Consider the following 23,867-nt stretch of genomic DNA (forward strand, 5'->3'; position numbering starts at 1 on the left):
AAGTGCGTCGAAGTCAAGTGTCATCATCAAACTCATATCGTACCTAAAAGTTCAACCTCTTAATCATTCTAACAAGTTTTCATTGTGAATCATGGATTTACATACGTAGTTCATCAATGACTGACAAAAGTTACGTATTGCAGCCCGAATATGTAACTTAAGTAAATACAGCAAAAGTAAAAAGACGTCTTGTAGGTACAGCAGAAAAATGTTAGTAATTTATTAAATTATGACTTACATTAAACTCGGCAAAGATTAGTGAAACTCAGGGAGAGAATTTAATCAAAACAAATGATTTGATCTCTTTAATGTAGCTTACAGCGAAACAAATGGTTTGATATAAATGATGAAATCGTGTGTTTTCTCTGTGTATGTGGTGTATTGGTCGGGGGTATTTAGTCTAGCGTAGGTTACGCAGCACCCTTTATAAATTGGATTTAATCTCCTGCGATACGCACTAAAGAAAGCTCATTTTAATCAAATTAGTCATAGACGGTGTTAATGAGCCTCCTAATGTGCCGGGAATTATTTCATAAGAGGTGGGAGAGAGGGAGGGCACCAGTAAGAATGGGTCAATACTCATTATGAGAACAAGAGAGAGACGCCTCGCTGGCGCAGTCAATTCAGACTAATGATTTGTGCCATCACGGACCGTCACTTTAAAGGGTGGACCTCTTCTCTCCGCCCACCGTTGAGAGGGAGACGAGCGAGTCCGGCGTGCAGGAAGTGTGGAGCGGGAAGGTCAAGGGGAGGCGGCGACTCTGAGTGTATCTGAAGTGGAGCATCACTATACATCTAGTTGTCAGAGTGAATCTGTGGCTTTGGTGATCTGTCATTTTAGCCTGGTTGCGGAGGCAGAGAGATTCACGGCTGTTAATGTTTTCGTGTTTGTCCGAAGTCTCGTTTGTAACCCAATGTTCACGTGTTGTGTGTCCAGGCCTGGGGAGCTTCAACAAGCTTCGACAGCATCGGCCCCTGGGACGCACGCAGTCGGCTCCTCTGCCTCAGAACTTTCAGGCTCTTCAGCAGCTGGTGGTTCAACAGCAGCACCAGCAGTTCCTCGAGAAACACAAGCAACAGTTCCAACAGCAGCAACTTCACATCAGCAAGGTACAGCGCTGTCTCTTTAGCTCCCTTAGTCACCATGGCAACCTGAAGGATGTACTGTATGCTTGTGTGAATGCGGGACAGAGTCACGAGCAGCTCGACATACAGCATCTATTGACTCTTTTGTACTTTTGACAATGGCTTTGGGGTGAAATCTGAAGAAAGAGTTGAAATGTTGTCGGGTTAGCTGAGAATAGTGTAGTTTTGAATTCAAAAATATGTTATTGTTTTGATTATTTGAACTGTACCGAATGCTCTCCTTTAAACAATATGTGAATGCTGTATGTATGAAATACACTGTGTGCAAACAGTTTATTAATAAAATGTAAACTGTTTCATAAATATTATGAATAGCCTCTTAAACAATATTAAAACTTATTTTTTTAGCAAATATAGTTTAAAAATGTATATTGAAAGGAAAGTTAAAAGAAGAATCACAAACATGATTATAAATATGTTTATACATTAACGGTTTAGTTCTGAAAATTATTTCTTCATTTACTCATGCTTTATTTATATAGCGCTTTTTACAATTTTCATTGTTACAAAGCAGCTGTACAAGAAAACATTGACTATAAGTAAAACATAAAAGGTTATGGAAGTCAAAACACAGGTCAAATATCAGACACACAATAAATTACTATATGCAGAGTTAATTAAATAAGACTATCAAATTCTAGCAGCCCCCCCGGCCAGGCAAACAGTGCAAAACAGTATGCAAACGGTGGCGAGGAACCCAAAACTCCATTGGAGGAGAAAAAAAACCTCAGAGGGAAACCAGGCCTAACCAGGGGATTCCAGTTCCCCTCTGGCAAAAACTGCTGCCTCTGCACAAGCTCGACAGTGCTTGCACAACAAGGCAAAATAAAAAACAAATTTAGATTTAAAATTATCATTAATAATCTAATAGCGACTGAAGTTTTGTAGAGTCGCCACGTCCTTCGTCCAGCATTTGTCAGGTCTGGGAATGGATTGCGTCCTGCCCACTCTGGTAACCTTGGACTGCATCCTGCCCGCTCTGGTAACCTTGGAACAATGAGACAAGACTGGCTGAGAGTAGAGTACTGTTCTGCACTCTTTGATGCAACAAATGCATCAGTTGTTATTGGAAGTGTCCCTGGTTCCGGTTGATCTAACTAGTGCAGCCTAGATCTTTGAAATATATATATTATGATAGTGTAGTGTATGCAAGATTAAAAAGATGCGTCTTTAGTCTAGATTTAAACTGACAGAGTGTGTCTGCCTCCTGGACAGTGCAGGGAAGACTGTTGCAAAGTTTAGGCGCTAGATAGGAAAAGGATCTGCCGCCTGCACTTGATTTTGAAATTCTAGGTATTACCAACTGACCTGACACCTGAGAGCGTAGAGCACGTGATGGACTATAATATGTTAGAAGTTCTCTCAAGTAGTGAGGAGCTAAACCATGCAAGGCTTTATAGGTAACCAGTGCAAGGTTGACAGAACCGGGCTAATATGCTCATACTTTTTTGTACGCGTAAGAACTCGAGCTGCCGCATTTTGGACCAGTTGGAGTTTTTGTAATAGGCCTGCAGGGCAAACACCGAATAGTGCATTACAGTAATCTAGTCTTGATGTCATAAAGGCATGTATAAGCTTCTCTGCATCTGATGGTGACAGCATATGACGTAGTTTAGATATATTTTTAAGATGGAAAAACGCAATTTTACAGGTGTTGGCGACCTGGTTCTCAAATGACAGAGTACTATCGAATATGAAGCCAAGATTCTTAGCTGAAGATGAGGGTTTTATGGAAGATCCATCAATAGTTAAGCAGTACTCTTGGTTGTTACGTAGGGCGGTTTTCGGTCCGATAAGTAACACTTCAGTTTTGTCCGAGTTCAGTAATAAAAAATTGCTACTCATCCATTTTTTTATATCGACTATGCATTCCACTATTCGATGGAATTGCTGTGTTTCATGAGGCTTCGAGGAAATATAAAGTTGCGTATCATTTCAAACCTGTACAGTATGACTTTCTTTCTTCTGCAGAACACAAAAGAAGACATTTTGAAGAATGTTGGTAACCAAACAACATTGGTCACGCATTGACTTCCATTGTATGAACGCATGGCACACATTTCTCAAAATATCTTTTTTTATCCCACGGAAAAAATAAGCTTTCGAACTAAACGGGGGTGAATAAGTTATGACGACATCAAAATTTTTTGCAGTTTTGGTGAATCTCTTTATATATGAATATTATCATATATTGAACAATATGAACTAGAGTATGATGAGATTTGGCTTTCCTAAATTCAAGTAGACCCAATATTCAAGCGTCAAACGTATAGTGGGCATGGCATGTGTAGAGCTTTGTGTGATGAGCATTTCAATTCAGCAGAAATCTGTGTGCGCAGATTCCATCTGGACGTGGTCATGATGCAGATGCATTTGACGGGAATTACCCCTCCAGTTCTTCGGCCCCCTGTGTGCTCAAATTGTGTCATAAAATCTCTAGAGATCTCTACTGTCGGGTCATTTTCCTACAGGATTTTTGCTCCGTGGTTAGAGCATGGCACTAGCGATGCCAAGGTCGTGGGTTTGATCCCAGGGGATTGCACGTACTTAGAAGCAAATGTATAGTATAATGCAAGGTAAGTCGCTTTGGATAAAAGCGTCTGCCAAATGCATGGATGTAAATGTAATGCCTGTGCTCCCCTTCCACACACCGGCACAAATATAGATTAGTTATGGGTTATTCCATGTTTCCACACAGACAGTTATGTTGCTGGTGTGAGATCACTGGGTGTGGATCCCCTCGGCACAAACGCCCCGTTTCTTGGAATCGGCGCTCTTTACTGGGAAGATGTCAATGGAATTTTATGCAGTTTTGATGCATTAACATTCCCGTGTCTTAATAACTCACAGGAGAGATGGAGAAAAGCAGTCAATCTTTGCTTGTGGTTTTCTTCACATCCAAACGGATCGGAGCAACAAGCAAAGTTATATTTGGATTGAAGCTTTTATATTCTGGTCTGTGGTGTACTGTAGCGATCATTGTAACCCTCTACTTTTAAGGAGATATTCAATATATTTTAAGGGTCTTTATTTAGCTCGCGGGCGTTGAGGTATATTCAGTGGGAAGGAAAACAAGTTGCTGTTTGGCATGTTGAGATGATGATTTTAAGTTTACACAGAATTCTCGGCCAGCCGGTTGTTTTGGCGGCGGGCCGGACTGAATGTGCAAATGAGTGTGGTAAACTTGATTCACACTGCGGAACTCGCCCTTCAACGCCCGCCTTTCAGCAAAACGGTGCGGGCGAACATCACATCCCGTAATTAATATTCATGACCCGAGCTGTGTCTGGCACAGTCTGCGTGACAGAAAGTAAACTACCTGGGAGAAGAATACACGGTCGGCTGATGGGAAAATCTCCCATTTTTTATTCATAGCTTTATGATATATTTCTATTCCAAGTTTCATTTCTAATTTGTGAACGTTTCGCTGGAATGTTTCGTTTGGAAACTTCGAAAGGGTATCTCATTTAAAAACATTGTATTCAGAAGGGCACACATACTTTTGGGGAAAAGGTTTCCTTCACAAAGTGTAGTAATGTGAGGTGAGGTGTAATTCACCCGCATGTCCTCATAAACCGACAGACAGTATGTTCACGGAGAAGCTGAAGTTGAGATTGAGTCACAGGGAGGGGGGCAGAAAAACAAAGAGTTCCAATATGAAAAAAGAAAAGCTTGTTTGGAATGAAGCACAGAGATGAGGCAATTGCCGTGCTCTCTGACGTCAATTATGTTCCCTCGGCTCTATGCCAGGGACCTGTTTTTTCTAGACTCAAGTGTGTGTGTGTGTGTGTGTGTGTACTCGGGGAAAGGCGGGGCTAGAGTTGAGATTGCTATGGTGATAGGGTTGGACACAGATGTCACAGCATGAACTTGTGCCGGGAGGAGAGAGAGGCCATTGTAGGACAACATTCCCTCTCTAGCTTTGTGGCTCACGTTGTTTCACTTCTTACATTCAAACGTTTCAGGAATATTATTGCAACTGCACCTTTCCTTTTTTTGACACCGGATATGTGTTTTTATGTGAGGTTGTGCTGCAAACATGTGCTCTTAAAGAGGTCATATGGCACGAATACGTGTTTTTTTTGGTGCGTTATAAGTTGCCCATGCATGTATTAGACACGTATAATTGCAAAAAAACTTAAGTGTCCGAACAAAAGATGCATTCTATCTAAAAGCTAACGCTCACCCGGACCTGCCTGAAACGCCTCGTGTAACCACAAACCTATGTCAGTTTGTGGTATGATTTGACTAGGAACGCCCACATATAAACACAAGAGCGATGAGCTTTGTAAAATATCTGTGCGTTTCAGAGAGGTCCGGCAAAGAGGCGATGTGGAAAATACAGCGTTTTTAAACCTTTAATTGTGTTTACACATTGCATTACATCTAAAACAAACGATAATATTAGTTTTAGCCGTGTCGTATGATCCCTTTAAAGGAACGGTCGGCGAAAAAAAAGAATGAATAATCCGTCATAATTATGAATAATATCTAATGTTGGTCTGCATTTAAATACATTTAATCAAGTCATAATACCATAATAAGTATGCCAAAAACATGGTTACTACACTTTTACTATAATAAAACGACATATTTTCATGGTTTGAAAACTAGGTTTCTGGTTTGTGAAAATAAAACTGTTCTAGAATAGACCACGTCGGATGACATAAACAACGCTGGTCAAGAATACCTTTAAGATCAAATAAAATACTATAAATTAAATAAAATGAAAAAAAGATGACAATTAAAACAATATTTAATGAAAAAAATTAATATACATTCAAATACAATAAAATCAAATATTTCAAAGTGGTCTATAGGATGCTCATATTTAGTAACTTTTAAGTATTCCATATAAACTACAATAATAACAATGAAAAGCTTGTTACATCTACCGATGCAAGTCAAATAGCTGAGCAATTCTATGTATCACAGTTAAACACGAGCCCATATGTCATAACCATGCCATCATGAAAGGAATTGTGATGTTAAAATCTGTCTCCCTGTCTCTAAGATGATGGCTAAGCCGAGCGAGCCGGGCCGACAGCACGAGAGTCACCCGGAGGAGACGGAAGAGGAACTGAGGGAACACCAGGGGCTGGCCGACCCGACGGAGGGTCTTCCCCACGGGGTCACCATCAAACAAGAACCTCCGGATGAACCGGGTGGAGAATTCCAGCACAGAGAGAGGCAGGCCGAGGAAGAGATGATCTTCAGGCAGGTGAGCACGGAGACAGATGGATGATGCGCGGCAAGAAAATATGTTCGGTAGAGCATCCGCAGAATGAACAGGGTCTTATTTTATGAAATATTTTCCTTTTCATGTATAAACCATATATTTTGTGAGATTTATCAAAGTAGTAAAGAAAAATGATGTGGTGTCAGTACACCGTACCTAAACAGAAGTTTAAAAAATACATCCGTTCTCCAAATCTGCTTAATCTCTAGCCGGTTGTGGGAGGCTGATAAGTGCATACATTAAAATGCACTGTAAGTCAATTTGAATAAAAGCATCTATCAAATGCATAAATGTAAATGTACCGGCACATAAAATGCAAAAATACAATTTAACTGGCTAAGTAGCTTTGTAAACAATTATGGCCTTATTTCATTGGTTTGCAAAAACCACAGGCGGGTAAAAGTCATCATGTAACAGAGTGGATAATTTGTTTGGTCCCTTTGAAAAACCTGTTTATTTAAAATTGCGTGACCACAGGTGTAGTAGCTTGCGCTGTTTTTCAGAATGAGCGGGAGGAGGCCACTTGTGCTGGACAAGAGCAATTTCTCCGTTTTCTTTCTTCTTAATGAGCCGCAGGGGTTTGATGTTCATGCTTTGAAATATTCATCAGCAGAACTGAGGCTTATGCCTCGCTGCTTCGACACAGACGCTCAAAGACCCAACAGACCCTTCCTGAATATAATCGCTTTATATTTTTCCATTTAAATGGACTTTAGATGTAGTCAAACCGTGTCTATTTCTCCTGTGTCTGTTGCAAACTAAATGCTTGGGGATTTGAGTTTAGGCACACATTCATAATGTTTCTACATCTTGCAATTTGTAGAATGTGTCGAGTGCCACCTGCTGGTTGTTTCTAAAAGTGCATCTGCATCTTTCATAAAATGGCAAATAAAATATGTCTTCCTTTTAAAAATGTATTTGTAAAGATTTATGTATTTGTCTGTTTTTTTCTCTGAACAGCAAGCTCTCCTCTTGGAGCAACAGAGGATCCATCAGTTGAGGAACTATCAGGCGTCCATGGAGGTGGCCGGGCTCTCTGTGCCGTTCCCAGGGCATCGACCTCTGTCCAGAGCCCAATCATCTCCAGCCTCGGCCACCTTTCCCATCGTCGTGCAGGAACCGCCCGTCAAACCACGCTTCACCACCGGTCAGTCTGCAACAGGAGACAAATCAGTCTAAATCAAGAAAATGATGCCATAGCAAATTTTTTTGTTTTTATTTCAAGCAAGCTTATTTTGTTTAATTAGTTCTGTTTATTTCTATGTGGTACTTAAAATTTAAATATCAAATGTATTTGTTTAGTTTAGTTTAGAATTTGTTTAGTGTTTAGTTTTCTTTCATCTTTCTATTCTATACGAAGTATTCTGTGCCGTCTTTCATTTAATATGATGTCGTAAAATTTGATGTCGTCCTTAAATCAAACTTTTCTTTTCTTTAACTGAAATATTATTTCTTAATTTTGTGACATTTTTTGTGAAATGTTAATTATAGTCGTGATTTTAGTTTTATTATTATTTTAAATGAGCTTTTATTTTTAGATTTTGGTTTTAATGCTAATTAATCAGTTAAATTAGTTAGTAAAAATGCTTTTGTCAGTATTTTTTATGTGGCCGTATAAGATGAATTGATTTTTAGTTTTATTTGAGTTTTTATTCAATTTTTTGTGCCTTCAACTTATATCAGTTTGAAATGTTTTCAAAGTTTTGATTTTAGTAAACTAAAATTAACTTTGATAAGTTTCTACAGGACTTCCCCTGTGTCACCTCACATAACTCCTATGATTTAGGAATCTGTGTTTTTTTCCTGTAATTATCCATAAAATTCACTTGTATATGTCCCTCGAATCCTGTAGGTCTGGTGTACGACACGCTGATGCAAAAGCACCAGTGCATGTGTGGAAACAGTAACATTCACCCCGAGCACGCAGGCCGCATCCAGAGCATCTGGTCACGCCTGCAGGAGACAGGACTGCGCGGCCAATGCGAGGTACAGCAGCGCAGCACACCTGACCGCTCGCATTCGCCACACGAAACCGACTGAAGTCAGATTTAACTTCAGTTTCAGAATTAGTGACTTTGGTGGGGAGGATTTTTCCAGCAGCCTGTAGAAGGCGCTGTTTAGCCATCACAAATACAGCAACGCCACAACTTTATGAATTAAGCAGGCGCTCAAAGTGTCTTACTTGCTGAAAGGGGTCTTTAAAAAGTTGTGTTTGTGTCAGTAAAACTGAGCTGAGGGAGACACAGGCAGACAGCTTCTAGGAAACGACAGAGGTGGTAACCGGTGGTTTACAATGGGGTCCAAAGGCTGAGTTTGCTACATTTAATAGAACTAACTTCACAAGTTTGTGCAAATGATTGTGAATTTAAATGATCAGCTCCCCTCCAGAGATTCTCCCCCCAAATCTGCTCAGATATGCTTCAAAAAGTGTTTTGAGGGTTCTGTCTGAGGCAGCTTATCTCTGTCTCCACCTGCTGAGGGCCATTCCTAAACTCTCTCATCTTCTCACGCGCTCTTAATGCCTAATGGCCCTCGCCGGATCTCATCTCTCCTGCCACGCTGGCTCCGTTGCGTCAGACTGGTTAGAGTCAGTCGCGTAGCTGCAGAATTTGTTTTCTACCAAACAAACAGGTAAACAAGCGCAACAATGCCTCTCGCTCTCTCGCTTTCCTACGTTTTCTTCTTGGTGGAGATGTTTATTGTTCTGGGAGATGGAAACACTGAATTGGGCCTCAATTAAAGGCAGTCATGACTCTAATACCCCCTAATCTACAGCAGGGGGGCCCTTAAAGAGAGCCGGGTTGTTTTAAGATGCCGCCAGCCAACACCGGGCCCCCGCGGGGCCTCTCTTTAACTGCCCTGCTGTTAAATATGAGAGGCAGTACGTCCTGTTGCAGGTGTCACCTCGACTTCCACCCCGCGGCTGGCGTCTGCTCCGTGCAGAACCGGGTCCCGCAGGTGGGCAGGGCCGCCTCCCTCTCGCACGGTTTGGATGGTTTGTGTCTCAGGGGCCAGAGCTATTAAAACAGGAAAATGACATTATTGCAAATCCAGCAGCTCGGGCACCTCTGAGGGCCGACTCCTTTGTTCTGCAGGCATGTGGGGCCCTGTACGGGGGACGGGTGGTGTTGTGGATGGGGGTTATGTTTAGGTATGCTTAGGCTTTGGTCTGTACTTTAGTGTTGAGAACATGTGTGAATCATATTTATCTCACGGAAAGAAATCGAGGCCATGGGCGATGTGTATTGTACAGCTTTGTACCTGTTTGTGAATTATTCTTTTTGTAAAAAACACACGTCGCACATGGTCTAAACCCTTAAACATTCAAATACATTCGTATATTTTTCATTATGTGAAAAGTTTCTTTTTCATTTGTCCAAATCTAAATCTTTGCTTTACACCTAACACCTAAATTGATACGCTTATTTATTCGTCCTAATTATGCACAATAACACGGTTAAATGCATTTTATTTACGTTCATCTTTCTCTCCTGCTGTCCATAACTTTAAAGCCTAAAACCGCTGTTTTTTTGCAGTGCATTCGGGGCAGAAAAGCCACTTTAGAGGAGCTGCAGACGGTCCACACCGAGGCTCACGTGATGCTGTACGGCACCAACCCGCTCCGACAGAAACTGGACAGTAAGCACACGCGCACTACACCACCGACTATATTTGAATGAATTTGGTCAATGAATGCATTGTTGAGGCGGTTGGAGCCTTCTCAGTTAATAACCGCGCCTGGACTTCTGCAATTATAAACATTATTCACGCTTCTGTAGCCAGATCCGCCTTACAGCATGTTTCCTGAACGCATCACTTCACTTCGGTTCAGTCTTTCTTTCTTTTCATATTTTAGATTGTTATGTTCCTTACTACAATATTTATTAGTAGCAGAATACCGTTGTCAGTTCCACAGTAAATACAGTATGTTCACACACAGTTTGGTTATGAAGTAACAACCAAATTCTGTGATCATACTGACCGATTTTATGGACATTCAGGGAGTTCATTTAATCCGGTGTTGTGTGAACTTTTGGACTGCCGGTCTGTCATGACATACAAAAGTTTTAAGGGAAAGTTCACCCAAAAATGAAAGTTCTGTCATCAGTAATTCACCCTCATGTCAAACCTGTATGAGTGAAGTTATGTGTTCTGCAGAACACAAACATATATATTTTGAAGAAAGTTGTTAACCGAACAACAGCGTCACCGATTCACATCTATTGTACGGACACAAAACCAGTGCAAGTTGTCCGGTGACCAGCGGTCTTCAGAATAGCATCTTTTGTGTTTTCCAGACGAAAGGAAGTCATACAGGTTTGAAATGATAAGATGTTGAATAAATCTTTTTCTTAACTCACAGATTGAGATGTTTGTCTTATCTACAGGAGGCTTCATCCAACGCCGTTCATGTGTCTCAATTGGTAGAACATTGCATTAGCAACGCAATGTTGTGGGTTTGATTCCCAGGGAACAGCATGATGATGAAATGTTAATCATGAATGCTTACAATGATGGCGTCTGCCAAATGCATAAATGTGTAACTCCCTCTTTCTGTGATTTATGATTTTGCAACCAGGTTGCAATGCCCGTTCCAAACTCTATTGTTCCCCCCTTCATCTCACCCTTTAGCTTTCATCAGTCATGGTCTTGATCGGAATCTGCCCCTGAGCTGTCCATCACAGTCGTCACCATAACAAGAACACATGCAGTTTTCCATGACATCATCGAAACACTTTCTTAAGCGCTTGCTTCCTCCCACACACCCAGGGATATTTCACACTTGTAAAACATCACAGTCTTCTCGTTCTGACTTTTTTTGCATTGTAAGGTTATCTGATTGGGTTATTCAGCGAACGTTTGATGTTATTTTTTCGCTAGATAAAAGCATCTTCCTATCTATAAATAATCAAACATAAATATGTCTTTCTCGATAGGCTCGGTGACACCCATGTTCGTGAGACTGCCGTGCGGCGGAATCGGGGTGAGTTTCTTTCCTTCTCGTGTGTAAATAACAGCCCTGTTTGTTCTTCCTCCCCCAGACTCCAGCGGCAACAAAAACTGTTGCTCTCCTCTCTGCCGAGCGGGTAATTGTGTCCAGATGTTTTCTATAAACAGGCTGTGTGCGGTGTGTGTGAGTGTGTATCCTCCAGCGATGATGATGATGATGATGATGAATGAATGGATGGATTTGTTCTTCAGTGCCGAGTGGACAGTGTCAGCCACACTCTCGAAACAGGAAGCGCTCTTCCTCACGTGTCTTTTTTTTTGCCGCCCCTCATCATCTTCACGGATTAAATGAAAGGTTCCTGGCGGCCCGTGCAGGGATTCCTGTAATAAATATAGAGATAAACATCTAGGATCATTTAAGATTTGGGAGGACATACATTTTTTATATTCTCACTGATCTCGGATATTGTTTTGTGCTTTTAAATGGTTGTCGTTGGATTTGGACTTGTAGGGGAAAGTGTCGCACGTTGTGTGTGTGTGTTAGTTTAGATGCGGGGGGCGGCTGACAAATGGCAGGCGGTCTCGTCTGGCTGAAGTCACAGTGTTTAAGAGAAATAGTGAGAAACAGAAGGGCTCTGGACTCTTTTATGGAAATGGAACAAAATTGTTGTCTTCCTGCATCTCTACAGCGAGTCTCCACCATGAAAATTAGCCTGTCAGGGTGAAGATAAACTGTGCTTGTTCATTCCAACACGCTTCCCGAGACTTGCACCCCCAAAAACGTTCTTCCTTTCTTTCTACCGCCTTCATACCAGCACTCAAGGCACAAATGTTTTTTGTGAGGCTGTGTTTTTTATCACCTCATACGTTTGTCTAGTTATTCTGTTTTGTGTTTCAGATGTAGTCTTGAAAGCCAGACTTTGACCTATTGACAAAGTCTGGTGCATGTTGTAGGTTTATTTGCAGTGAAGTTCATTCAGGCTCATTGACATGTCACAGCATTCTGTTCTGCGGACAACCTTTAGGAAATCTCTAGAAACTGTGTGTTAACTTTGATCGGTGTTTCCTTCATCCTGAACGAATCCAAGCCTACTGTAATGGGAAAATATTTGTTTTTATTGAAGGTGTTGTCTTCCCCTTTAAGAAGCGGTGCAAACTTATGAGGTGTTAACATGAAGAACCTTTCTGTTTCACAAAAAGTCAGAAAGACATTGTTCTTCTAAGAACCTTTGGCTGAATGGTTCTTTGTGGAACCAAAATTGGTTCTTCTATGGCATCGCCTTTATTTTTAAGAGTGCACTTTGCACATCACGACATAACTACCTTGTTCTCTCACGCTTTTGTTTCTAAACTCTCTTTTGCAACCCTGCATCTCTCTTTTTTTAATTCGTAAATACACCACAGGGTCAAAAGTTATATTTGCCCTTGAGCTCTAAAGCCACTGAAAGCTGTAGAGCATGGATAATAATGTATGCTGAGATGAAAACACCAGGGTTGGTAAAACCCTTGGGACCTTTCCTGATTTCTCACTTCGCTTACATTCTGTTTTTCTTGTTGCCAGCTTGTTGTGTATTCGATTGCTTCTTCCCCCCACAAGAGAGACAGACCGTCCTAGTATTTCTTCCTCTTGGATGTTTGAGGCACTTAAACAGAAATGACTTCAATGTTCACGGGTGGTTTATTGGAAAACTGTATCGTAAGTAGAGCGTGATGTTGTGCAGGAAATGAAAAGGCCTATTGTTGGCAGTCGGTTGGAGATGTTCAAGATGAGTGTTTCTGTAATTGGCTGACCGAAACAGGTTATGCCATACAATGAAGTTTTTAGTTATAAAAGCATCAGTCCTGTTCTGGTGACCAGTGTTGATTTCTTAACTCTTTTTGGCCTGTACTTGTTGGATTCCCAGAAACGCAGGTACTGATTAAATGTATACCTTGAATGCATTGTAAGCCAAATTGAATTAAAGCGTCTGCCAAATGCATAAACGTCTATGCAGCTCATGTTCATTTGAATACATTTTTAATGTCTAAATTCATTTTGAAAGGTTATAAAATGAATAAACAGGAAGTAGTCTGGTTTAAATTCTCGATTATTGTAATTATGTTAAATTATATTTATTAAAAGTTTATACTATATGAATGTGTTTACATTTTAAAAGACCGTTGATTTTTGGAAGGCATTTTTACTTTCCCACCATCACACTGTCGCTGAGTCCGAAATCGCCTACTTCCATCCTATATAGTACGCGAAAATGAGTACGAGTCATGATTAGTATATCCGAAACCATGCAAAAAAACATTCCCCGGATGGTCTACTACTTCGCCGAGATTCGTGAGTGTGGATCGCTAGGACACTTCTCTATCCCATGATGCCACGGGAGTTGAGCAACGGTCGAATATCAAATATAAATCAAATAAATAGAGCGGAAAACTTTAAGGCGGACGTCCGTTTTTCATGTAACTTTTTTTCAACGCTCACGTGTAGGTTGTTGTTAATACCTCATAGGTCAAAGAGCATATGGGTCACGTGACCGTAAATCAAACGTATTCATACCACTATGCACATATTATATATAGATCGTGCGGTTTTAACGGCCGATAGGTAGGTTCTTGTTCAAATCCAAAACGTACGCGGCGTGTGTTTATGAGTCGTAGGTTGATGCTCGGTTGCTATGGTGTTCAGAGTGGTTGCTAGGTGTTTCTTCGCTGGCCCCCTGGAAAAAAGGAGCCCACATATATTACGATATTAGGATTCCAATGAATTTTTATTGTTCTCCAGGTTGAAAAAACCCCACCATTGAGGGCATCATACGTGTTTTTAGCAGATAAATCATATGGCAAAGTGTATTACTAATTATAAGCAATAGTAATAGTGATGATCTTCTTAGCAAACGCTTATGTTATTTTGTACTTGAGCACCTGCTAATCTACAGACCCGGTAGTTTATACTTCATGAATTATTCCTTATTTTACCCATGACCCCATTTAAGTGCAGCGTACTCGGTGTGTCTTTTTGTGTGTGCGTGTGATGTGTTGTTGCAGTAATTACAGGCTGTAGGGCAGTCGTGTGGTTGCATAATCAGTGATGCCTTATGAATGGCTGTGTTCTGTCTCAAAGCATTCTGGGAACTACCCCTTTCCTCACCAGGTCTCTTCCTACACTATTTACCTTTCGTGTCACAGAATAAACTTGTTCTGTTGAGCAAACTCCCAGCATGCTCGTCTCCTCTGGATGACACTTTCTTTTGGGTGTGCTGTGTGTCAAAGAGCCTCTTGCTGCTTGTTTAGCAATCAGACTCTTATGTGTGAACGAGGACGGTACAAAAGACGATGTTTAGGGGCCGTGTTGTGTGTATGAACCCTCTGGGTCTGTTTGCTGTCCCACTGTGGTGTCGACTAAAACAAACATCTCACTTCTTCTCCCGTGTAGTCTGTCACAGACTTGTCAGCAAAGCCAGAACACACACAGACTTGAGATACCGAGCAAGGAAACATCCTAAGAACTGGATTTTAACTTGATGTATAACATTTCGACAGTTTTAAGATGCTGTAACTTTATTATTCATTCATATTTAATGTAGTAAACGTATTATGATGAGTATTTGTTTAAATATATTTTGGCAAGACGTATTGATCACATCTTTTGTTATAGTGTAGTGTTCTATAAATGCATAAAACTAATAGGATTTTCTTTACGGTTATGGGAGAGCTCACGATGTGTGTTTTGTCACTCAGTGAACAGCTTATTTGCACATCATATACTGTATTTTGTAAACAATAATAAATTAAACCGAAGTTAACAAAGATCAAGAATTTACCTCCTATGCTCAAGTTAGTATTTCTTCTGACGTACTTAAATAATTTTGGTGATATTACTTGATTTATTATTGGAATTTGGTTTTAAAAATATGCTTTAAAGTAGGCCTACTTACAAATATTTTGTTTAATATTGTTACCACAATTCTAAAGTAAATATCCGCTTCATTTTTGACATCGTACCTTAAATTTCTATATTATAAAAAAGCTAGAAATTGTTCTTCCATTCTTTCATCCTTATTATGTAACTAAGTAAGAAAATGTAGAAATTTTGGTTCCTGGGTTAAAAAGAAGCAAAGACAAGCAAACATTAATTTCTATTAATTTTGTAACAGTCCGCTATGTTAAAAAGCAACTTTACTGGAAAAATGTTGGCACCAAAACTGAATATTATAAACTACGTGATAGACAATGATATATACTGTAATTTCCTACAGTATTTAAATAACAAACTGAAAAATGGTTGGAAAAGGTGCTAAATATATTCACAAAATATGGACACTTACTAACAAACCAGTTCACTACATTGAATCAGATTTCCTGTTGCTACAGTTCTTGAAAGACAAAGAGATTGGACAAAGTTGCCTGTTTCCATATTTGCATTCATGTTACAATTGTTTTGTTTTTGTGTATTTGAATACCACACCACGAGTGCAACATCTCTACCCAGAATGCAACACTACTGTGTTTGTGTGTCTCACCAGGTTGACAGTGACACTATCTGGAATGAAGTACACTCCTCCAGCGCTGCTCGTCTGGCCGTGGGCTCCGTGGTGGATCTGGTGTTTAAGGTGGCGTCAGGAGAACTGAGGGTAAGGCGGTCTTAAAACACACTCGGCTTAAAGTGATAGTTCACCCAAAAAAGAAAATTCTGTCATCATTTACTCAACCTCTTGTCATTTCAAACCTGCATGGCTTTCTTTATAGATATTTAACAAACAGCACTGGCACCCATTTTCTTGGTATAGACACAAAACCAATGCAAGGGGTGCCGGTTACCAACATTCTTCCAAATATCTTTGGTGGCATCTTCAATAAAGAGAATGTATTTAAAAGATTGCTGTTTTTTGGCTCTATGAATAGAATGCTATATGCTGATGAGTGTGATTATAAAATAAAAACCTTGGTTTCACACTCGATGGTTTTATCTTTAGTGTGGTATACTGCTAATGTGAGCTGGCTGTTCAGGTCTGGTACCTTTGGAGTTGATTTGTGGTTTGGGTACCCTGCTATGATGTGGGCGGTCTTCACGGGTCTGTTTGAGTTAGTTGGCTCCACTGCGCGCTAGCGTACGTAGCTGCACACCTGTAGCAAAACAGCGGCTTTAATGAACACTTTTACCCAGACTCCATCTCTCACCCCACCGTAATACGCCTACATTAACACCCGCCTGCATCTGCTGCAGTGTTAGCGCTCAGCGGTTGGAGGTTACGGTTTAGCAAGCTCCGCCCATAAACTGTTCCATAATGTGCAGATGAAACCATCTATAACAGAAAGCTTTTTACACAGCTGCTGAATATCATATATCCACAAACGTTGTCACTTATCATACATTGCTAAGCAAACAGCAGTTGGCACGTAATTGTGGATCCAGTAGGATTGTAATGGCTCGGATTGTTTTTCGTTTTTTTTGGTCAGGGTTTTGTTTCAGTAAGTACTTGGCAATTGGTTCATAGTTGAAAATCAATATGATATTGATAACAATGATGTAATCGATAATGAGGTAATATCACTTGTCTACTGTATTTGATACTCTTTTTTTTTGCAGCAGCAGCAAAATGCACCACAGTGTGAAATTACTAAATATCTGTTAACATTTTTGACATTATGAATTGACTAAGTCGCTTTTATAGAAGTAAACAATTTCTCAAAATTATTTAAATATACACTTTTTTGTCGGCTCCAGTTGACTGTAGGCCGACATATTGTGCAGCAGCACTTCGGGTGACCTGAGTTCGAGTCCCAGCTCCTGTTTCCCTCTCTCTCTCATCCCATAAATTCCTTTCCACTGTCCTATCCGTACAAAGATGCAATGGCAAATAAATACCACACATTTCATTTTTATTTATTAATTTTCTTTATTTTTATTTGCTGCAATTTTATATGCACAGCACTCTACTAAAAAAAACTGTTTACATTTGGGTTAAAAAAATGTATTCGCCAAATTTTTATAATAATATCAATTACAAATGCAATAATAATTTTTCAGTTTCTATACACCCAAACAATAGGCTGTATACACTTGCCAAGCAACATCTCAACTAAGTGCTTGAATATAAAATGTGTGTTCGCAAATGTAAGGATTGTGAATGTGAAGTTTCATCAACTGTCCTTTTCATCTTATTTCTACTCTTATTAAACACTGTGTGTTTATGAGGTCAGGTGACTTAGCATGGTCAGGGGCATCCACAGAACCTACAGGAAGTGACATGAAAGACGGTCATCTCGTCGAAACACAAACATTCCTAAATGCAACCTAACCCTGCCCACCCACCTTTAATCCCACTAAAATGTGACCATCATCTACTGTCCAAATCCTTTCCTCAGCCACATTTACACAAGACACCTCCAACATTCATCCATCTGTTCCTGTAATCTCTCTCTCTCTCTCTCTCTCTCTCTCTCTCTCTCTATTTAAATGTACAGCTGGCTCACTCTGTCTCCTCCTCCGACTCTCTCATTTTCTACCTTTCCTTTGCACTTTGTCTCACTCTGTTCACTTCTCTCTCTTGGCTAAGATAATATCCTCCAGAGTGATGTGGAATAATATCAGCAGCTGACCTGACATCATTAGAGCCGGACACTCACTGATGGAGTGTGAGAGAGAACACAGTGAGTCCCTGAGGTCAGGGCATTAAGAGCCCTCCGTGCTCTCATTAGACGTGGGGCCGCACGCTAGTAGCATCCGCCGAGTGTTTAAGTCCTGCGGGCGAATGGAAAAGACATTAGCTGTATAAAAAAAGTCAAGGAGGGTCCCTTACAGGAAAGGAATAGTGTGAGCGGTGTGTCCCGGAATCATTTCGGAATGCGTGTGTGTGTGTACTTCACATTCATTAATGTATTTTTGGTCCTCGTTTACAGCAAAATGCTGTATTGGATGAAAGAAATCACAGCCAATCAAACCACATTTAACGTTAATATAAAATGACAGGAATGTGGGTGTGACAGCTGTGTGGTGCTGGATTTTGGCTACCTACAAACACAAAACGAGCCAATCCAAATGTCTTGCTTGGTTCGACATGATGTTCAGGTGCTTCCGTGTTTTTCTAGCCTCTCGAACATGGATGCTAAAACAGCTATGTGTGTTTGTTTGCAGAATGGCTTCGCTGTGGTTCGACCTCCAGGACACCACGCCGAGGAAAGCACTCCAATGTACGTGTGCATGCTTCTTTTAACCACATCTCACCGTACCATCTCGAAATAAACCTCACAACCGATCAGCGTCTACTTCACACACAGAGTCATAAATCAGTGTTACGCACATTATCCTCTCACGTAAATGAATTCCAGCATTGGAGTTTGGAGTGGACCACCTGGCCGAGACAACAGAGGATTTCCAACGCTCACGCTGGCTTCGGTAGAGTAATATGAATCGTCGGTGAGGTGATGAATGAAGCGCGGTAGAACGGTATTATCTCTTCTGAGTCACTGCAGTTTTATTTGAACCGCTATCCCTGTACAATGTTTTATATGGGATGCTACGTTTGGTACTTGTATGAATAGGATAGGGCCTACATTTAAAGGGACACTTCACCCAAAAATGAACACAGAGAAAGATAATTGGAAGAATGCTTATAATCGGACAGATTTTAAAGGCGATCATTTTTGGGTGAAGTATCATTTTAAGTACGAAGTCATTCTTCAACGAGAAATTCGTTTTTTAAATCATTGTTCCACATTTTGGTGGCGGGTTTGTATGAAACAAACTTTGTTACTTTGTTATAAATTTGAAGTTGTGAGGTTGTTGGTTTTCATCTTTACGAAGGTTAAGCACCCCCCTTTCCATTGGGAAAAACAGCTGGAAAACAACTGCCTTTGTTTCAGAACTTATTTTGTACCCCGTTAAGTGCAATTTATTGGTAAACTAGATCCTTGCGTGACGTCTGTTCCAAGCACTTTGGGTACAAAGTATTCACAATATTCCAGCGAATTGAATTTCTCTTAAAGCTTGTTGGTTTATCCAAATGAATATCAGAGACCGTTAAAGTCGGACAAAATTCCCTTTAATTACAGAGCTGTTCTGCTCTAAATGTCTTGCCCATCACAGCCGCTCCACCTTCTTTATTTCCAGGCCCTCGCTCTCATTACGGAAAGGTTAAAGTATACGAGGCTTCCTAAGTCTCTATGGCATAAGGTTAAATACAACGATTGTTCCTTGGATGCCGTGCGCGGAGAGCAGACCGCAGTCGGGTGCCTCTGCTGCGGTCCAGCCGTTGCTCTCGTTCTCTGATGTCAGGCCAGGACTCGGTGGGCAAATCGTGTCATTAGCGAAATGAGACAATCCATCAGGCCAGGAGGTCCACTTCACAATCTCCGTGTCCTCAACTGTAGATCACACACTAGTCCATTTAATCGATTCTGTGTTCTCTAAGTTTTTGTTTTATTTTCTTTTTGACATGAATAACAAACAGGGGATTTTGCTACTTCAACTCGGTCGCCATCGCAGCTAAACTCCTGCAGCAGAGACTGAACGTCAGTAAGATTCTCATTGTAGACTGGGTAAGTGTACAGTCGCAGAGATATTATATGGATTCAACGCAAAAGTATTTCTATAGATTGCACTTTATATTTTTAAATCTTAAAGATATTCGTTTAACCTTTTTGATTTGGATGTAAAGGTTTTGTTGGTTGTATTCTGTTCATTCAGTTGTGCAGTGTTAAAAAAACTCAACCAGGAAGTATATGTGGACCAATGCTGTTTACGTCTCCCGAAGTGGTCTATAGTTTTATACATGGTTTCAGCGGGAACAACATAAGCAAACGTTATGTTATAATTGGATACAATTCATTTACAATTAAATATGAATATAAATTAGTATAAATATTTAAAAATATTATATTATTACCAAACATGTACAGGAAGTTCACTTTGGGCCACGCACAGGACGAAACTGTCTATTATAAAATAATAATTCCTGGTCTTATTGATATTTTTTCATTAAATAATTAGAAACATTTTCTAAAAGATAACTGTAAACAATAAGTGTCTAATGTGTTGTATTCAGACCTTTTTGTTCATAGTGATATTGTATATGTGGATGTCTCTTGATATAGATCAAATTTATTATATTATTATATACTGTATTTAAATGTGCCATGGAAAATATTAAAAGACCATTTGAACCATAAACAACCTGACTATTTATACATATGTGTATAGCTTAAATGATCATTTATGTTTCATTCTGTGAACTACTAACAATATTTCTCCCAAAAATTGTCTTAAGGACTAGAATTCTGCTTTGTCAGTGTAGTGCCCTTGAAAGTGACGCCTAATTTAACGTTCCTGGATTGCGCCCTACGCAGAAATTGTCACTTAAAAGCATCCCACCGGGACAGACTTCATAGCACAGTGTCTGTGTCATCCCAGGTCAGCGCTCATGTTAAACGGGTCCACACACATAGGAAGACGTATGGCGTGAGGGCAAGACTCTGCTGGGGTCATTAGCGTTTCAGGATTCCTTTAAAACTGCTTTAATTTCCTCCCGTCTGTCACGCTGGCATACTGACGGAACCGGACCGCTATATGAGTATTAAACATGAGAATACAGCTCTCTTAAACGGCTCTTCTGCAGAACAGACGGCTCAGAATAGAAATTTTACAGTTTCATTCCAATGGGAATACGCCAGTGTGACGACATGTCTTTTGTAGCATCTGATTTTAACATCAATCGAGTATGTTATGCTCTTCATATGCGAAGATGAAAGTGAAGAAAGTGTCCTTTAAGTGCATCCAAAAACAAACAGATGACATATTTTGTTATTTTCTTCATTAGGATGTTCACCATGGCAATGGGACCCAACAGGCCTTCTACAGTGATCCTAATGTCCTGTATGTGTCTCTTCACCGCTACGACGACGGGAACTTCTTTCCTGGAAGTGGAGCACCTGATGAGGCAAGTTTTAATTCGATTTAGTCTTAATTCTATGCACCGAATGTTCAGCAACCGATCATGTTCAGCCAAAAATAGCAAAAAATGGCGTGTTCGGACAAATATGTGAAAATAGCTAGATACACTTTACCGAACATGACTTGTGATACGATCAAGCAGCAACCAGCACACAGAGACAGAGAGAGATAGATAGAAAGACGCGTGTGCGCTTTATTAATGCCGCAAACATTCTTAGCAGTGTGTGTGGACCATTTTAAAGCATCAGAGAAAGACACAGCAAGGGTCTTGCTGCACGGGAGTGAATGTGTCTTTACCGGTCGGTCACTTTACTTCAGACTGGACCGGGCGGTCTGACAGTAGTCTCGCCGCTCACGACATCCTTTGACATGATACAGTGGTCACGTGCACTCAGTTTCCTGTACTAAACAACTTGTCAAAGTATGTTCTGTGCATACCAGCCACGAGTGCATCTTCTGAGAGAACAGACATCTTTTGTGGGCGAGGTTTGGAGGAGAGACGTGAGCTTGCATTGGATGTTTTTTATATTCTTAAAATCATTTTGCCTTGTAGCCTATAATAATCCAACAATCTTCGTTTATTCGTATTTTTAGCCTGTAGGCCTAATGTTGAATGACACCTTTTAATGAACTGTTTTATTGAAGGACTACAGAGATTACATTATTTTAGCAGGGAGAGTTCTCAAATTTGAGTTTTTATTGACTTTGTTTTGCTCAATTTTATTTTAAGTTGTATTGTATTTTATACAAAAGCAAGACAAATTATAAAAGCACATTTTGATCATTCAGTTTATGCAATAGTGAAAAAAGGGCTTAAGAAATGCAAAAAAACATGTTCGGTCTTCGGTGTGTTTCACTTAATGTTTGGCTTCGGCCAAGAATTTTCATTTCGGTTCATCCCTGTTCTACAGCATTTTACCAAATGTGTGTTGTCTTAAACAGAAGAAAACCAAGCAAGAATTCCGTTTTCTAGCACTATAAAAAACCTAATAGAAATAAAGCGAAAGAAGAATTTGCGCTTTCTAGGATTAAACAAAAACAATATAAAAAGGAGATTTTGCATTGGTGGTCTCAGGCTATATATTGAAAATGGTCTCTTAACCACCTGACATGAGAAATCAGGGCAGAAAACACAGCTACGATCTTCTTTTCCACATATTGAATCCTTCACCCATGAAGGATCTTCATCATTAATCCCATAAGCCAGTTTCTGCATGTGAACTAATGAGGAGATTTACATTTAATTGACTCAATCAGACGCCTAAATTCTGGCTTTAGTCAAAGTCCATTCGGCTTTGCAGTAAAACCTCATTACAGTTGTACACTGATAGTAATTGATGGGATTTACTCTTAATTGGCACAATGACATCACCATTAATTCAGCGTTTTCCATGGCGGTGTTAAAATACGCATGCATTTTACTGTACGTTACGTTGTTTATATCTATCAACAATCCCGCTTTAGACATGAAGCCCCTTCATCAGAGAGATCAGGATTTATAACCACATGTAATTGTGTTTTTGTGTCTGTAGGTGGGGGTCGGTCCAGGTGGGGGTTTTAATGTGAATATGGCTTTCACTGGAGGTCTGGAGCCACCCATGGGGGACGCAGATTATCTGGCAGCATTCAGGTAACCGTAACCGTTCCGTATGTGTTTTGATTTTGTTTATAGTTTGTCATGTAAACGGTGACCTTGCTCCGAACAAACCATATATTTTTAGATTTATTTTTTTAAATAGTTATTTATTTACTAGACCTATTTATATTTCCATCAGCTTTACATTCTGTGATTTTATGTGGGCACATATGGCAAAGAGTGGCCTGTTTAGTGCAGAATTTATCTAAAGGCGATGCCCTTTTATTGGCCGTGCTGGCCCGGTGACCTCACTGCCAATAGAAAGAGTGTATTTCACATCGGCAATAACTGGAGAAAAGGATGTGATAAACGAGGGAAACTTACAGAAACCTTTCTTCTCTTACATACTGCAACACTTTGATTTGATGTGCAGGGGTCCGCTAGCCTGCATTTTTCAGTTAAGAAAGATTTATAGGAAGAACATTAAGAAATGCTGCGGCAGGCAATAAATCGTAAAATATATTTTTAAGAAACAAACGCTCTGTTCTCAAGCTTGGTGAGATGCATTATTGGCTACTACATTCATAAAGCAGTGTCCTAACAACTCAATATTTCAACTCGCTCCTTACTACCGGTATTTTCAATAACCGTAATATTTAAAACCACAATTATCGGTGTGGTGTTAATTCTAAACATATGATAATATTGTAAATAATTCAAGTTTTGCCTTAAGAGCCATTGGCTCTCTCTCCGCCCCCTTATATTGACATTTTGAGTCACCAAAAAAGAGAAAACGTAAAGTTAAAGATAAATGTATTTATTCAGTTATTTATTTATAAAAATGCGTTAAGCAGAGAATGGCGTAGCGCCGAACATTAGTCCCGACAATACATAATGTATATCTCAAACATCTTTTGGTGCGTTATTTGGTGTTTTGGGGTGTTATCCCTAGCTCGGTGCCATGTAAAAAAACAATTCAATAGATATTGTGATAATATTGTTATCGCGAATTA

General features: G+C 40.0%; 1 protein-coding gene across 4 annotated transcripts in view; it reads left to right on the forward strand.

Moving 5' to 3' along the window:
• Positions 1-23,867, forward strand: part of hdac4 (histone deacetylase 4) — a 142,531-nt gene that overhangs the window by 93,613 nt on the left and 25,051 nt on the right. For all 4 annotated transcript variants that reach the window (XM_079465042.1, XM_079465043.1, XM_079465044.1 and 1 more), the window contains 11 exons: positions 938-1,110; positions 6,161-6,367; positions 7,346-7,532; positions 8,238-8,371; positions 9,922-10,024; positions 11,323-11,369; positions 15,853-15,960; positions 18,465-18,520; positions 19,780-19,867; positions 21,145-21,264; positions 22,811-22,908. In XM_079465042.1, coding sequence (XP_079321168.1) covers positions 938-1,110; positions 6,161-6,367; positions 7,346-7,532; positions 8,238-8,371; positions 9,922-10,024; positions 11,323-11,369; positions 15,853-15,960; positions 18,465-18,520; positions 19,780-19,867; positions 21,145-21,264; positions 22,811-22,908 — 1,321 coding nt within the window. The remainder of the gene's footprint in view (positions 1-937; positions 1,111-6,160; positions 6,368-7,345; positions 7,533-8,237; positions 8,372-9,921; positions 10,025-11,322; positions 11,370-15,852; positions 15,961-18,464; positions 18,521-19,779; positions 19,868-21,144; positions 21,265-22,810; positions 22,909-23,867) is intronic.

The sequence above is a fragment of the Barbatula barbatula genome, assembly GCF_947034865.1.
Source record: "Barbatula barbatula genome assembly, chromosome: 9".
Taxonomy (NCBI): domain Eukaryota; kingdom Metazoa; phylum Chordata; class Actinopteri; order Cypriniformes; family Nemacheilidae; genus Barbatula; species Barbatula barbatula.